We start from the raw sequence: 16,263 nt of genomic DNA, 5'->3' as shown, positions 1-16,263 counted from the left end.
GTCTATAGCGGGGTGTAAAATTGGATCATTATTAGGCATCACCTGAGCGTTTTTCCATGTTACGGGTACACACAGGAAGATAGGGAATAACTGAGATAGTGGAACAAAAACTTCGAGTGGAGGCTAGTGTGAATATTGTGTGGTTAATATCGTCAGGGTCTGATTTCAATATATACAAAGTACACGTACATATATATAATATCTACTATACTACAATGATATATTTCTCTTCCTGATTAAAAAAAACCTAATTGGTAGGACTGTCAACAAATTGGTAAATCCTTATCCAAGTCATTTTCTGATTGGTGAGATACAAAGCTAATAGGGAGTTCAATAATTCTCGTTTTCTATCATTATCATGTACTATTTCCTATGAAGTATGGTCTAATAAAGTGGATATATTTGTACTTTCGGTAGACAAAGATATTGTCAAAACAATGTTTTATATGTGTCAAAGAAGTCAGCAATCAAACGTCCTCTAGATCAATTTTCATAAGAAAATGTTACATGTGATCGTGTCCATTACGCCAAATATGGCTGGGTGTTGTTGATTTTAAAACTGTTTGTGTATAAATTTTGTGTATCAGTATACGTGACACACTAACCCAGTAATCCTAGATAAACGATTCTCCTACACTAAAATATCTGCACGCCTGAAAGATTGTTCTTATGTATGTGAATACGGTAACATGAATAAGTATTGCGAACAATAAAAATCACGTGAATTATTAAATGTTTATTTCGGACTATGTAAAGGTTACAAGTACATACGATAACGTATTTGCAGTGTCCCTGGTATTTGTCAGCAGCGATACTCCTATCAAACAAGAAATATGCTGTAACATTGCTTTGGGTTTGCAAAATTCGATTTTCATATTTGTATTTCATCAATGAAGGATCCATATATCATTCGCCTACTTTAACTCCAAGTTGCTTTCCGTAAGAAGACTTCCAGTGTGATGAAACAGCTTCCGATCTTTAACTTCACAATAATTTCGGGAAAATTTGACTTTTCTATGTAACCCCCCCAAAATAATCATTTGGTATTACACAGCATCACTTCTGTATTGAAAAATGTGCTAATCACAAGGACACAGGGACACGGGGACACAGGGACACTGGAACATGGGGACATAGGGACATGGGGACACAGGGACACGGAATACTGGGACATAGGGACATGGAATACAGGGACACTGGGACATAGGGACATGGAGACACAGGGACACGGAATACTGGGACACAGGGACACGGAACACAGGGACATGGGGACACAGGGACACGGAGACACAGGGACACGGAATACAGGGAAACAGGGACACCGAGACACAGGGACATGGGGACACGGAACACAGGACAAGGGACACAAGGACACTGGACACAGGGACATAGGACACAGAGACACAGGGACACAGGGCACGGGACACAGGACACGGGACACGGGGCACGGGGACGCAGTACACTGGACACGGGGCACAGGGACACAGGGACACGGGACATAGGGGCACGGAACACAGGGACACAGGGACACGAGGCACGGGACACAGGGACAAAGTACACATGACATGGGGCACAGGGACATAGGACACAGGGACACGGGGCACAAGGCACGGGACATAGGGACACGGAACACAGGGACATAGGGACACAGGACACAGGGATATAGGACACAGGAACGTGGGACACGGGACACAGGGAGTTTAATACGCTTTGACTATTTCCCCAACAAAATATATGTTTATTGAGATACAATATTTAATAGCACAATCATTCTGATATCACAACAGATAATAATTCATTTGTATATATTTAGTACAATCCTTTTTATAAATTCAGTCGAGTCTTACGTGCAGTCTACATTCTTTAAAGCTCTCTCTTTAACCTACCTGTCCGTAATTTACCTGCCGTTTCCTTACCTGTCTGAGTATGTGTGACAGGTAAGGCATTGTTAACTCACCTGTGTAAAAATCAGGTGAATTTTGAAGGAGACACCGAAACATCTCAAAGTCAAACGCTTCGCCGACCACGGTGTGGACACGGTTCGTTGATTTTGCTATTTCATTTACTGTTAAAGATACTTAAGGCGATGGTCAGACCAAATGCCCTTTGGCCAGTCTAGCCGCCTCGTGGCAAGTATTTACACCTGGTCAAGGTCAAATGCAGGAAGGCGATATTACAACGTGGAACTAACTTTACAGGTAAGTGGTCAAATTTGCACCTTATCAGCTTTAATTAACAGGGACGAAACTTATATATAAACATACTGTAGTCTGGTATGGTCATCTCTTACCTGTTATCGACATACAGGTGAGTTTATGTGTGATATTTATAGTATGTGCGTACCTTGTGTGACGTGACCAGTACGTTTATGTATCTACTGTATATGTGTGATACCTAGACTAGACATAAAGGTGTAGAGGTAAGTCTCCGTCTTTGATTTGACACTGTAGAAACTTTAATTATATTCGGGATGAATATGTAAACGATGTATAGTCTTCTTCACAATGTTTCAAATTAAACAGTTGTACACTGTAAATTTACGTCACAGAGATATAAACACGTGCATCGTTTATATACATGGACATCAAGTATGTATATAACAGACATTTATTTACATATACACATCTGATGAATTCGAGAGATAAACATGTCTTTATTGATAAGATATAACACGAGTTCGTAAGTTGTGAAATATTAGAAGACTACAACCCCGATATCAATTATAACAGAGATCACAGACATACACACTAATATACTCCGTCTACACCTGTATACAACAGAAAAAATATCTCCTTATTTGTCACCGATACAAATAATTTCTCCGGAAATATTGTTTAATGTTTTGTTTGTTGATACGACTGAATCCTTTGTGACAGAGACGTACAAACCATTGTGTTACATACGTCTGTGGTTGTGATGAATTCATACTTCGTACGCTGGACGTAAAAACTTTTTGTTGTTGACTTCGATAAATTGTTTCAAAGCCAATTTGATTGACAAGCATAACGCTGAAATCAACATAATAGATATGCATATATATGATAAATAGCTGTTTATCTATGTACAGCTACTCATCAGCTAGTTGTTTGATGATGATATTGCTGGTACGAGTACAGATAGGTTGTCATCGTAAGTTGAAATATATTTCATATCAATCTTATCAAAAACATGATACAGTCAACAGTTTAGCTGAAACAATATCTTATTCATTATCAAACATTGACATATTACTAAAACAATTAAGAGTATTCAGAGCATTTCATAACAATATTTTAACTGATGTAAAACCATCTCTAATTAGTTATCATCATAGGTGTATTAGCAGAGTGGTGTTGTTTGACGCGGGACACGGAATTCTGGTGTCAACAATGATCTAACTGTGCGAGTACTGACCCGTGTTAAACAACTGGTATACATTTACCAGTAGAAACAGGAAGATGGTTAGGTGTTCCTCTTCAACAGCAAACCTATACATTATGTAGCTCCGACATTGCCGACTATTTAATTACCAATATAAGTCAGAAAAATGAAAGAGACAGAAATTATAACAAAATATTATTTCACTTATCGAAATAAATATATAATGCAAAGTATTGGTATATATTCTAAAACGTATATATCTTTGTATATAAGTAACAGAGACCACTGTTAATATAGCCTACACGTACAAGAGGTAGGATGTAACTATGTGAGTCAGGAGGACGCGTATAAACATCGGCAGCGCCCCGTGCCACAGGCCTGATGTATACGCTAGCACATCTGTAAGCTGAAGACATAACTTACACGAGTCTGAGACCCACACATGGTTTATTGTAAGTTCTCTAGCCACGGAACATATGTAATGACGTGGGCGATGACATCACGTGTATGTTTTCTTTTTCCAACTTACCAGACCTTGTACTGGTGGATCTGCTGGTAGGCATTATACACATAGGTTTCACGTAATCTACATGACTTGTCTAATGGTTGCACTTTTGAAAGTCTACACATGAATTTGACGTTCTTTAGCAAAATCATTTGAAATTATGTGATTGGGACTATTTAATTAGCAAACTTTTGGGATAGGGAAGATTGTGCAACACACATTCGGTACATTTCGGGAATTTACTGCGAAATATATTTTAATATTGTAAAAGTCCGAGGTGTCCCGGTCGCTACTCAACGTAGAGCTTGCCTGGCCCACCAACCTAACACTTCTACAACTTGAAAATTCCATGCATAAAACCATTGAAAATAATGCATTCGCCAATCAATATCCCAGGACATGCGTTGAGCTCGTCACTCAATATGCCACTAAAACTGCATTGTGTAGCCTTCAAGAGGAAGTGATTAAAGATAAGCATAATTACATGTAGATAAAAGACAACGATCAAGGATTAATCCACGTAACAGACAAACTAATTTAACTAAAGCGTATTCGTGACCCAGACAAGTGCAGATATTACATAACATTACAGAGTTGTTAGATATAACAGCATGAACTTCATCTGATTAGTTTTTTTGCCTTTATAAATCAACACACAAAATCTATTTTATCAAAACCCTATCAATATAGATGACAATCTCATATTTTTTTTATCTGTTTTAAGTTTTTTTTCATACTAGTAGGATGTGATTGCTTAGTGATGATTGACTTGTTCAATTATCAAATGACAACATTGTAAGGGAATTAAATAAAATGGATAAATTTGTACGTTTGGCTTAAAAAATGATAAAATAAATTTAAAAAAAATGAAAAAAGAACTTATAATTTATTGTAAGCTTGCACCCTCTAATCACATTCTATCCGTAGAAATCATAAATGAATATAATTAACTTGTGGTGATCACTCTCCATGTCTGTATGTTCATGTTTGTGTGTGTATAGATATGTGTCCTGTGGTATGGGCCGTAAGCCCTGTGTAATAATAGGAACCTGAACGTGATCGGTAGTTGTGTTACCGGTAAAACCTGATGTGACATCACGACACTCCTGACACAATGATGATTGATACTCAGTAAAGCTTAAGGATATTTAAATCCCACTAACAAACTCTTTTCTATGAGAAAACCACTTCAGGTAGTTGGTAATATTTTTTTATTTGAAAGAGCCATTATTGCGAGCTTGAAGGCGGATCGCGATAGGAAATATCGCTACACCTCAAACCTAACAAGCAAGATGTGGTTATTAATTCAATACTATCCCTGTGAAAAGTTCTTCAAAACATGGACGACCCACCTGGAAATTAAGAAAATATTGTTTCACATGCTTGAGGTTGCAAAATATTTTCACGACAAACGATATGGTATGTATTACCTATCTATATTGATATGATTACTGAGCAAAACAAATGTTAAACTTTTGAACATGAATCTCAATACATATGGTAATGTATTCATATCCTTAACCACAAAATTCTCACCTGTTAAGTTATCGTAACGTTTTATTTGGTTTTAATTATTCGTCCTTATCAATATTTTACTATTTCTATAACCAAGACTGACTTGGTGATTGAAACATAAATATGTCTTTCAATGAAGGCGATACATAGATCGCAAAGATATTTGTTTTGTTGAGGTTATCGCCTCATGAACAACCAGCGTCATATCAGGCGGACTGTCATTGTACTAGCAAGTAACTTCCTCATTGAACAACATACTGGAGGTCCGTCGCATGTCACCAAAAGCAATTATGGTAAAGTGTCTTGGTCAATAGCATAGCCACGTTGGCACAGACCGATCTGTTCCTCAGTTTCCCGAGAAACACGAACCACCAGGGAAAGGAGCGTGGAACCACGTACCTTGGATTTTCACCTGAGGTTACGTAGTCCGGGGCTTTTCCTCTCCCCCCCCTTTCCTTGTCCGACTCATAAGGCCCGGGGGGTTGGGTAGCATAGTCCAAGGCTCTAGCCGATTGTGTTATCGGGTCCCATGAGAAAAGTGGTATAGAATTAATACTATGAATATTTTAAATCTCGATAAATATGAATTAGAGTAACAGATATATCTGAGATTGATAAAAAGATTTCGACATTCCAACATCTACAAGGCAATAAGTTTTTGTTTTGTTTATTTACAGGAATAAATCAAACAAGACTTTTTTGTGACAGGGGTTCAAGGCGACGAGTCCTGAAACCATCATAGGGACTCTTTATTGTCAAAAGGTAAGAAAATTCTCCAATATATTCTGTTAGATATCTTGTCAAATAATAAGTGATGTTGTATGTGTTCTCCATAAAATGACACTAGTGTAACATCACAAAATATCATTCCAAATGTCTTAAATCATATATATACACAAGTCAATTTATTTTAGTAAACAATTCCTGATTTAGAGTGGCAACGAGCTATACAGATAAGCCCCCTTTCTCGGAGTGTAACAAACATTTTCTGTGCGATCACACACAGCGTACAGACATATATACATTTGTCTTTGTGATTTTTTATACTTGAATCACCATTGAAACAACAGCTTAAGACCGTTTTTGGCTGCCTATAACAGCCCTTAGGCGTCCATTGCCGACGGGATTATCAAGACACGTAATCTGACAAGACCGTTCTCAATCATAGATTGTATTTGTTTTATGTTCTATGTATGTGATGTAAATCATGTAATATTTTGTGTCTTGATAAAGGGCAGGTTGCCTAAAAAATTCACAATATACCTGTCCGTACTGTCATTATAACTTCATTGATCAAATACAAATCAATTACATATATATATATATATACACAAAATTATTGAAATAGGATATAGTTGAAATTAAACAGAACTTTATTTTTATTTATTTATCTATTTTTTTCTATCGGTTTTTTTTAAATAGACACAGCAGTCTGTAAAACTCTTAATCCGGACAATACTTTTTGGCCGAGAACAAATCATTGCAGGTCCATTGAATACTACTTTCTTCTTTACAAAACAACATTAGACATTTAAATGTTCTATTTTCATTTGAAGTCGTATCCAGTTTAATGAGACAGAAAGTTTATTTTCTGAAGTTTAATTTAAATTATGAGTATGATACGATGTTTTGTACACTGACAACTGAATCTGTTATTATTAGGGCTATTTATCAACACACAACAAATGATCGTGATTTCAGGGAAAACTAAAACGCATTATTTTAACAATTCGATCACGTGAAACAAAAAATGTAAAAAAAAAAAAAAAAAAAATGATATCTTTTCTGAAATGTATTTCTCAGATACTAATACGTCTAGATATCGTCATTTTAACACCAACGACTATATGAATTATATAAGATGGTAATCATGTACTTCATACTGTGTATATTACTGATTACGAGTGCCTGGATTCGAACTGTAAGGTTCAAGGAATGTTCCCTTCATCCCTACACGTCACACTTTCCTGACTTCCTGTATAAAGAATCTACATACTTACTTTTATATTGTATGGTGTCATTTCGATGTTTTCCTTGCTCTTTTCGACCGAAATCACGAACGATACACCGTAGAATTACTCCAAAATACATCCTAGTTTCAAACTTCTGGAAAAGGCGTCAATCGTCAAAATTGAAAAAAAAATGGTAACTGTGATTTCCATAAAATATCGTTGACATATTAAAATTGAATAGATAAATAACTGGTAAACAGATCAACGAGAATTAACTTTTTTCTCTATATTTTCAGGCCTCCATAACATGACGTCATAACACCATCGCCATGGAAACATTCCATACTCTTGCGGTGCTAACCATAGCGTTCTGTGGTGTTGTAATTCTTGGAGCTACGAAAGAGTTTGAGGTCACGTGGTATGACGGCAGAGAACATGTTTATCGTTACAATTGGACAAATTATGGAGACTGTTTGTTCACGTCCAGCCCGGATATACTTAAGTGTATGGGGAGTTACACATACAAATCAATCAGCGCCATCTGGAAATATGACCCGGATGTAATTCACTATGTCTCCGTTAGGTGTCAGCAGCAGGAATATTTTGCAGATCATCGCCACGTGTGTATCTGTAAGAACGGCACAAGCGCCGCCAATCCAACGTCATCAAGACAACATGATAAGTTTTACTTTTGCCAAGTGACAAAACTTTCCGCCAACACGTTTAGAGATCTGACTTACTTGGAGACACTTGATTTGTCCGATAATTCAATAACAAAGATCGAAGGTGAATCCCTTAAGGGAGTTACCGGCCTCAGATATCTGGACATGGGACGGAACCCTGTGGAGTCACTTCCGGACGGATTGTTATGTGACGTCCCAGCTCTGGAAGTGCTGTCTTTGGAGAACACCCGTTTGACGTCATTTCCGGCGTACATATTTGATTGTGGGCAGACTTTCCCAAATCTCACGTATATTGATTTGAGTGAAGGTGTGATTGTATCTATTGCAACTGACTCTTTAAAAAATCTACAAAATCTGAAATCACTGAATCTAAGTTGCAATTTATTGTCTCATATTCCACCTCGAACATTTGTGACATCTAAAAGTCTAGAATACCTCGATCTGTCGCGCAACGAATTTGTTTCCTTCCCAAAAGGAATTTGTGAATTTGCCAACTCTTTGAAACATTTAAGACTTTACGAGAATCATTTCAAAATTCTAAACATGACAAATTTTCAGGAATGTACGAATGTTACATATCTGGACTTCTCATCCAATCAGATCCGGAAAATCATTGGAGCTGTCAACAAAGTGATGTCGACAGAACATCTAAACTTATCTCTAAATTTTATTCAATCTATCGATGACGACGTTTTCGGAAATTTTTTTAAACTTTCAGATTTGAATTTGGCTAAAAATGAAATCGCCATGATTTCCCAGCATGCATTTCAGGGACCGTCTTCTTTACAAATATTGAATCTATCCGGAAATAAGCTTTTCAACACCTCCGCTCTGACATTAGTTTTCCGTCATTTGGAAAATCTCACCGAGCTGTCGTTACTGGGGAACTCTTTGCAAAGTCTACCAAATGGAATGTTTGAAACCATGGCAAAACTTAAAACACTTGATCTATCCCAGAATTCCATGAAATCTCTTACGAGCCAGGCGTTTAGAGGGCTTGTGTCTTTGACATGTCTTCGGCTTAATTCTAACCTCATAATGGACCTTCCAGCAGACGTTTTCCAGAATCTTCGATTGTTGAAATATCTAGATTTATCCGATAACCACCTCATGCACTTTGACGACATGTTGCTTCCCGAGATGACATTGACCTTTAACCTCAGTGACAACAAGCTTTTGAACTTTCCAAATTCGTTCGGCCATATAAACGTTTCGATGCTTGATCTTCGAGCCAATAACATAGTAACTTTGACCAGCATGTCTACGATGTTTTTAGAATCTTTGACCTACCTCGACCTGAGCCTAAACCAAATCTCGGTGATCGATGATGGGACCTTTGAAGGACTTAGCAATTTGGAAGTGTTGAATTTAAAGCGCAACCAACTCCTTTTGAATTTGAGTTTGGATGTTTTTCGAGGAGCACAGAATCTGATTGACCTTGACCTTTCTTATAATAACTTGACCAGTGTTGACTTCATGTTTTCATTCAATACTTTGGATACGGTCAAAACACTGCGACTGGACCATAACCCTATCGATACAGTGACTGACATGACAAATAAGGCTTCCAATAGGTCGAGTCCGACGCTTCAAACACTCGTACTGTCGTCTTGTAATATCAGAAACATTTCTAAATATGCTTTTAAAGGTCTCAGGAACCTCGGAAGCATCGACCTGTCCAACAATCTTGTTCAAGAGATCGAGCCGTTGGAAACGAAAGTCGGAACTCAATTCAACCTTCTTGGAAACCCACTAATCTGCACGTGCGTTATGAATTGGTTGGCTAACCCGTACGTCACGGTTGAAGGAAACACGCTTCACACACATGACTACAATGTTGACACTTGTGAAGTGTTTCCAAAAGGCTACAATGTCTCCCTCCGGAAAGTTTCAAAGGAAGACTACCTGTGTAGGGTGGAAACCGGATGTGATACAAACTGTGAGTGTTTTTCTCGCGAGAGATACGGGCCGATAGTGACTATGCAATGTTCGGGTTTAGATCAACCCCCGGCAACCATACCGCTGTCGACTGTCGATCTTTTCATGGACGGAAATAAATTTAATATCCTCAGCGCCACGTTTGGTGGAACGAATTCATTGCTGGTGGAGACCTTCTATCTAAATATCAGCGGAGTGAGCGAGATAACCACAGATGTATTTGTAAATTTGAAATTGTTGAAAATTTTAGACTTGTCTAACAATAGAATTGCCGATCTTTTGCCATTAACATTTCAATATCAGAGTGAGTTACGATATTTAAACTTATCAAATAATTTTCTTACAACTTTAGTTCACGACACTTTTAAAGGTTTGAGCGAATTGCGTAGTCTTGATTTGACAAACAACGAGTTCCAAACGATGGACGCTCTGTCTACTACAGAACTATCAAGATTTCAAAACGCTTTCTATGTTTTACTCGGTAAAAACCCGTATTCCTGCGATTGTTCAAATACAAACTTCCGGCAATGGCTGACTGCGTATTCCAACCGTGTCCATGACAAGAAAGATATTCGATGTGACGGCGATGGACGCGAGATGAAGTTAGTTTCTCAAGAACAGTTTAAATGTTTGGGTTTGGAGAGCACTTCCGGTGGGGGAAGATCATCTGTAATTATTGCTGCCATAGTAACAGTAGTTATATTAGTGGTGTTGGGAGCCGCCATGTTTTATTACAAACGAGATTTGTTAGCAGTGTTATATACGAAGCTGCACTTCGGGTGCTTGAGACCGGAAGCTGACGACTCCAAACAAAGCGATGCCTTCATCGTCTACAATACAAACGATTCTAAATGTAATGAGTGGGTGAGACTCATGTTCATGCAAAAGCTTGGAAGGAAGCGGAACTACAAGTTTGTTTTCCCTGACCGCGTGCAGCTACTTCAAAGCGTGCACGTGGCGGACAATGATAGCCAACAACCATATGATTGCAAGTGTGCGGTGTTTGTGGTCAGTTACAGCTTCATGAACAGTAACTGGGCAGCAGATTGCTTCCGAAAGGCATGGAGTTATTCTAAGGAGAATAAAAAGTTCCGAGTGATCCTTGTAATATTTGGAGACATCGATAACGGTTCACTTCTACCGGAAATGAACCAGATGCTCCGGAAAGGAGAATACATCACAGCTAGGTCAAGAGCTGTTTGGGATAGACTTATTTACGAACTTCCGGATCCGCAAGGCGGAAGTAGAGTCAACCACGAGGACGACGTTTCTGAGTCTGACGTCATATTATACAACGCACAAAAGTATCAGACACTTGACGACACAGACATAGTAATCGGGACTTGATATATTTTTAGAATTTATCAAGAATTTTACACGTTTACGCACATGGAACATCCAAAATCAACTTGATACTGTGTTTTGCTCGCTTTTAGTCAGTTTCGACTTAAAATCGTTAGTTGGCATTCGGCTACCCTGTGCTGAATTCGATACACTTGATTGGTGTCGCAACAACTCGAGGAATATCCAACAATCCTCAATCATGGATTCAGTAGATTATTAAAATGTTTCAATGAGATGTTTTGAATTTTTTCACCGACAGTTACCGAATCAGCTAAGATGTGCCGGATACAACAAATTTAGCCATTGTAAAATACAACCCAGTCGTGACAACGGAGAATCAAGGCAACTCTGTCATAAAATCTATGTACTAATAAGCATTGTGAATATGTGAATAGATTGAATGTATAAATTTACATGTGAACCTTATGGAAATATCCATCATTTATGAGAAATTCAGAGACAACATTTACTGAAGAAATATGTTTACTCCTTGTGAAGCTGAGAACGGTAAATATTGCTTGTCTGACGTCATACCACGTGAGCTTTCTTGTTACTAACATTCATTCCTAATTAAGCTTTTTCCCTTCAATTGAATCGAATGACGATAAAGATATTAGATATCGATTTCTGCGTTACTGGTTCATTATGATGTCATGATGACGTCATTGTATGATTGTGTCAATATTGTTTTAAAGTTTTGTCGCATGATTCAAAATAGATCACAGTAGGTTTATGACAATCACCCTGGCTACAAACTGTATTCCTTTTTTTCAAACATCTTTTTAGTTCAATCTAAGATGCTTCTGTTTAAGAAGTTATTTTGGGGGGATTGCGGGTTAGGGTAATCACTTTCGCTCAAAATATAAAAAAAAATACGGAAACAGTTGGGTATACATTTTTTATATGACGAACTGTTTGAAGGACTGCCGTATTGATGTGATAAGCCCAGGCTTAATAATACGCCCACCCACGTATTTTAGTGTTTAAGAAACTTACAAGCAATTGTTATTCAGATATCCTGTAATAAGCCCATCCCATGATATAGAGAAAGAGTGAACAACATTGTATTGGTAAGTCTGCTTGCGGAAGCGTTAGTTTGTGGAGGGAAATATGTTATTTTTAGAAATGATTTTTCGGAACACATTCCCTTCATTGTGTCTTTCCGTAATAAAGAATAATCTGCTCTTGTGAGCAGGAACTAAATTTTACGTAATTTGTTTGTGTGAGAGTAACGTCATGAGAAAACGACGTAATTTTTTCACGCAAACTAATGACGTAACAATCAATACTTGCTCCCATGAGTAGATAACTCTGCATTACGAAAAGACGGAATCCTACACATTTCAGTTAGATAACCTCACACCAGTACTTCTGAAATATCTCGTCATTTCTATAGTCGAGATTTGTCAGAAAATATTTAAATACCCAAAACGACGATTGAAGTACGAGATAGATTAAAGGTAAAAAGTCAAGAAAAGTACGTGCATGATTTACCTGTATCTCTTATGTGATCTGATTGGGCTCGTGCACTCACCTTTTCAACTTCTGTCTTTTCATTTCCTTCAATCATTGAAGAGTTCCAAATTAACGTATCATAATCAGAAGAGGTCAATATACATACATACGCACGCACCCGCACATGCACGCACGCACGATTGGGAACACATAAGAAAATAATACATTGAACACAGAAATGTTCAGGTAAACGACAAAAAAGAAACCTTTTTATATTGTTGCGTAATTTCACGTTGAGTACATTTAGCACTACCTGAGAAAGGGTACAGTTACACGCAAACAGGTCCTGTTTACGTCAATATAAAGCTCGTGTTATTGCTATAGAATTAAAAGTAAGGAGGTAATTAAAACCCACAACACAGGTACTGTGTACAACCTATGTCTTTGATTTGGAAATTTCCGACGAGGCCCATGGATCATTAAAAAATATTGAAACAGTGTTAAGTTGTAAGTTTAAAAAATTTGCGGTAGCATCAAAACTTTTAATATTTTTTTTCTTTATTCAACCAAGTGTTTTTATTTTTCAAAATTTTGTTATTGTTTCATAATAGTGAAATAACAAAAGCGTTTTACGCCACTTTTGGTTGACTATGTAAACTGAACAGAGGTGATACAGTTAAATAGAATTCATTACGTTGACGAATAAACCACCAATGGAAATCACTGTAACAAAGAAAGATGTTTGCTTGTTACTGTTTGATTGGCTGATGAAAGGAAGTTATCTTCGTGTAAATGAAGAGAAGTGAGAAAGCAAAATGTACACATGGACTAGCAATTGACATCCTCGTTCCCGATCGGCTGTCCAGCGGTACTGAAAGAGTGAAATAAAGGGAAGTAACTCTGGGATATCAGAATGTTAAATTATTGCATTTACAAAGTTACACACTAATTAGCATTCCAGCCAGTGAAATACTTATGGAAAAAGTAAGATCTGTTGAGCAAACTGATATATTTCTAGCGTTTCTGTAGTTCCGCAAATTTGTTTCAATTTCAGTTTGTGAATTGGAGTTAAAATTATCAGTCAGTACAATCAGCAAAGACCGGTCCGTTTTTCAGCAACTTGAGAAAAGCAAACTGCCATGCGTAGGAAACTTCGAACCATACATCTCAAAACTTCATCTGAAAGCTTTACCGAATTAACGATCACGGTTCCATTCCACAAACCAATCCGTATGTCACACTAAATCTAGAGTGAGAAAGAGTATTTTCATACACATTATTTGTACAAGCAACTTAAAAAAAGGAATTCCTTTTACGAACAAACATTTGTTATACACATTTGTACAAATGACCTTTGCCCACACGTGTATACCAGTGAACTTTATAGTCAGGTATTTGTTATATACCGAGGACCTTTTATAAAAAGCGTTTGCTATGCAGAGGTGACAACTATGGTCTGATAATCGTTGTTGGTCTTTATATACAGGTATTGTTTTATAACATTGTTTTCACAAACATATTATTGTATATACAGGTGACCATTATAGACAGATAATTGTATATACAAGTGACCTTTATAGACATATAATTGTATATACAGGTGACCTTTATAGACATATAATTGTATATACAGGTGACCTTTATAGACAGATAATTGTATATACAGGTGACCTTTATAGACAGATAATTGTATATACAAGTGACCTTTATAGACAGATAATTGTATATACAGGTGACCTTTATAGACATATAATTGTATATACAGGTGACCTTTATAGACATATAATTGTATATACAGGTGACCTTTATAGACAGATAATTGTATATACAGGTGACCTTTATAGACAGATAATTGTATATACAGGTGACCTTTATAGACATATAATTGTATATACAGGTGACCTTTATAGACAGATAATTGTATATACAGGTGATTGTATATACAGGTGACCATTATAGACAGATAATTGTATATACAGGTGACCTTTATAGACAGATAATTGTATATACAAGTGACCTTTATAGACATAGTATAACTGTGTATTACAATAATAATTGTATATACAGGTGAAACAATATACTACTTATAGACATATAATTGTATATACAGGTGACCTTTATAACAGATAATTGTATCATAGTAAGTCAGTAATACTACACAGGGTCAGCCAGGCTACTCAAATCTCCTTAATGACTGCAAAATAATCCCTATCTTCTTAGTCAAACTAAAGCTGATATATCAAATTCTAAACAAAGGAAATTCTAGAAATATTATATTTAACATCTGAAACAAGTAATTGTTGTTTGTTTTTAGTTTCAAATTTGAAGTTTGAATGTTGATCATTAATGGTAATGTTTCATTCTGTTATCATGGTGTTGTAGAATTTTGTAATAAAAAAACTTAATAACTGAGCACGAAATACCCTAACAATTAGTCTACAATTACACTCTGACCTCCTGACCTCTTTATTTAGGCTGATTTTTAATACTCAGACTGTAACCCTGTATAGCATTAAAAACAAACTATAAAAAAACAAAGGAAAAATGCTTGAAATACAAGTTATTAAATATAAAGATGGACATATCTCATGTTGAGAGAGATTAAAAAACCTTCATAATTCAATACTGAAGCAGAATTTAAGGAAATTAAAAAAAAAAGCAATGTTTTAACAGCGAAACATATCATAATTGTAATCTCAGCAAGTTTTTTTAATTTCTGATAAAGTTTTGATCTGAGATATATTTGATATGAAATGTTTATGTAAAGATACACTGCACACAGAGAGGTAAAAGGTGTGATTCACATCACAACAAATCCATACAGCATTTTGATCTTGCAAATTTTCTAAATTTCAACTTTTTGTAATGGTCAAAATAGAAATGCTCTCACTTTTGCATTTTATCTTAATAAAATGATCATCAAAAATGGAATGCAAATTTATTTTTGAAAATTTATGCTATGATTTCTAAAATGAAGGATGATTGTTAACAAAATGTATTTTGATGTTTCATCACCTCCACTGAGAACATGAGATATGTCAATCTTTATCAATGAATATGGCAGACATCTTATAACAAAAACCAAGCAGAATTTACATTCAATATTGTGTAAATTGTCAGGTAAAATGTTCACCTGAACATGCATAATTAAGGAAGCATTACCATGGCTATGGTTGAGTGGTCACCTTAGCTACATGTTTGAAACACAACATATGACCTGATATGACCAGATGACAAAAAATGCCATGAAAATTCAATATTTTTCTTCAAATTTAAAAACTGGCCCATTCCACCCCATTTAAAATAAAACAATTACGGTTTTTTTGGTACATATAATATAAGACCTTAACATCCACACAGCTTTTTCATCGGTAAATCAGCCTTTCTCTAATGTTTGTGTGCATCAGTTAGCTGAGTGAATATCACTTAATATTTAATTCACATTAAGAAACAGGGATTAAAATTTTTTCCTTTCCTTTCTTTTCCAAAATTCTTCATTTAATTTTTTCAG

At 36.3% G+C, this 16,263-nt stretch overlaps 1 protein-coding gene across 2 annotated transcripts; it reads left to right on the top strand.

Moving 5' to 3' along the window:
• Positions 1 to 3,904: 3,904 nt before the first annotated feature.
• Positions 3,905 to 11,921, top strand: LOC132553715 (toll-like receptor 7). Of its 2 annotated transcripts, XM_060217988.1 has the most exons (3): positions 3,905 to 3,915; positions 6,058 to 6,142; positions 7,629 to 11,921. In XM_060217988.1, the coding sequence occupies exon 3, from the start codon at positions 7,662 to 7,664 to the stop codon at positions 11,298 to 11,300; it is 3,639 nt and encodes a 1,212-aa protein (XP_060073971.1). In that variant the 5' UTR covers positions 3,905 to 3,915; positions 6,058 to 6,142; positions 7,629 to 7,661; the 3' UTR covers positions 11,301 to 11,921. The 2 variants fall into 2 exon arrangements, with proteins under 2 accessions (XP_060073971.1, XP_060073972.1); XM_060217989.1 differs by lacking the exon at positions 3,905 to 3,915 and having other exon boundaries at positions 6,040 to 6,142.
• The last annotated feature ends 4,342 nt before the right edge of the window (positions 11,922 to 16,263 follow it).

Source organism: Ylistrum balloti, unplaced genomic scaffold (genome assembly GCF_031769215.1).
Source record: "Ylistrum balloti isolate Yb309-2 unplaced genomic scaffold, AGI_CSIRO_Ybal_v1 Utg370344, whole genome shotgun sequence".
NCBI classification, from domain to species: domain Eukaryota; kingdom Metazoa; phylum Mollusca; class Bivalvia; order Pectinida; family Pectinidae; genus Ylistrum; species Ylistrum balloti.
The sequence above is the reverse complement of the archived record's forward strand: the minus strand, read 5'-3'. Positions and strand labels throughout refer to the sequence as shown.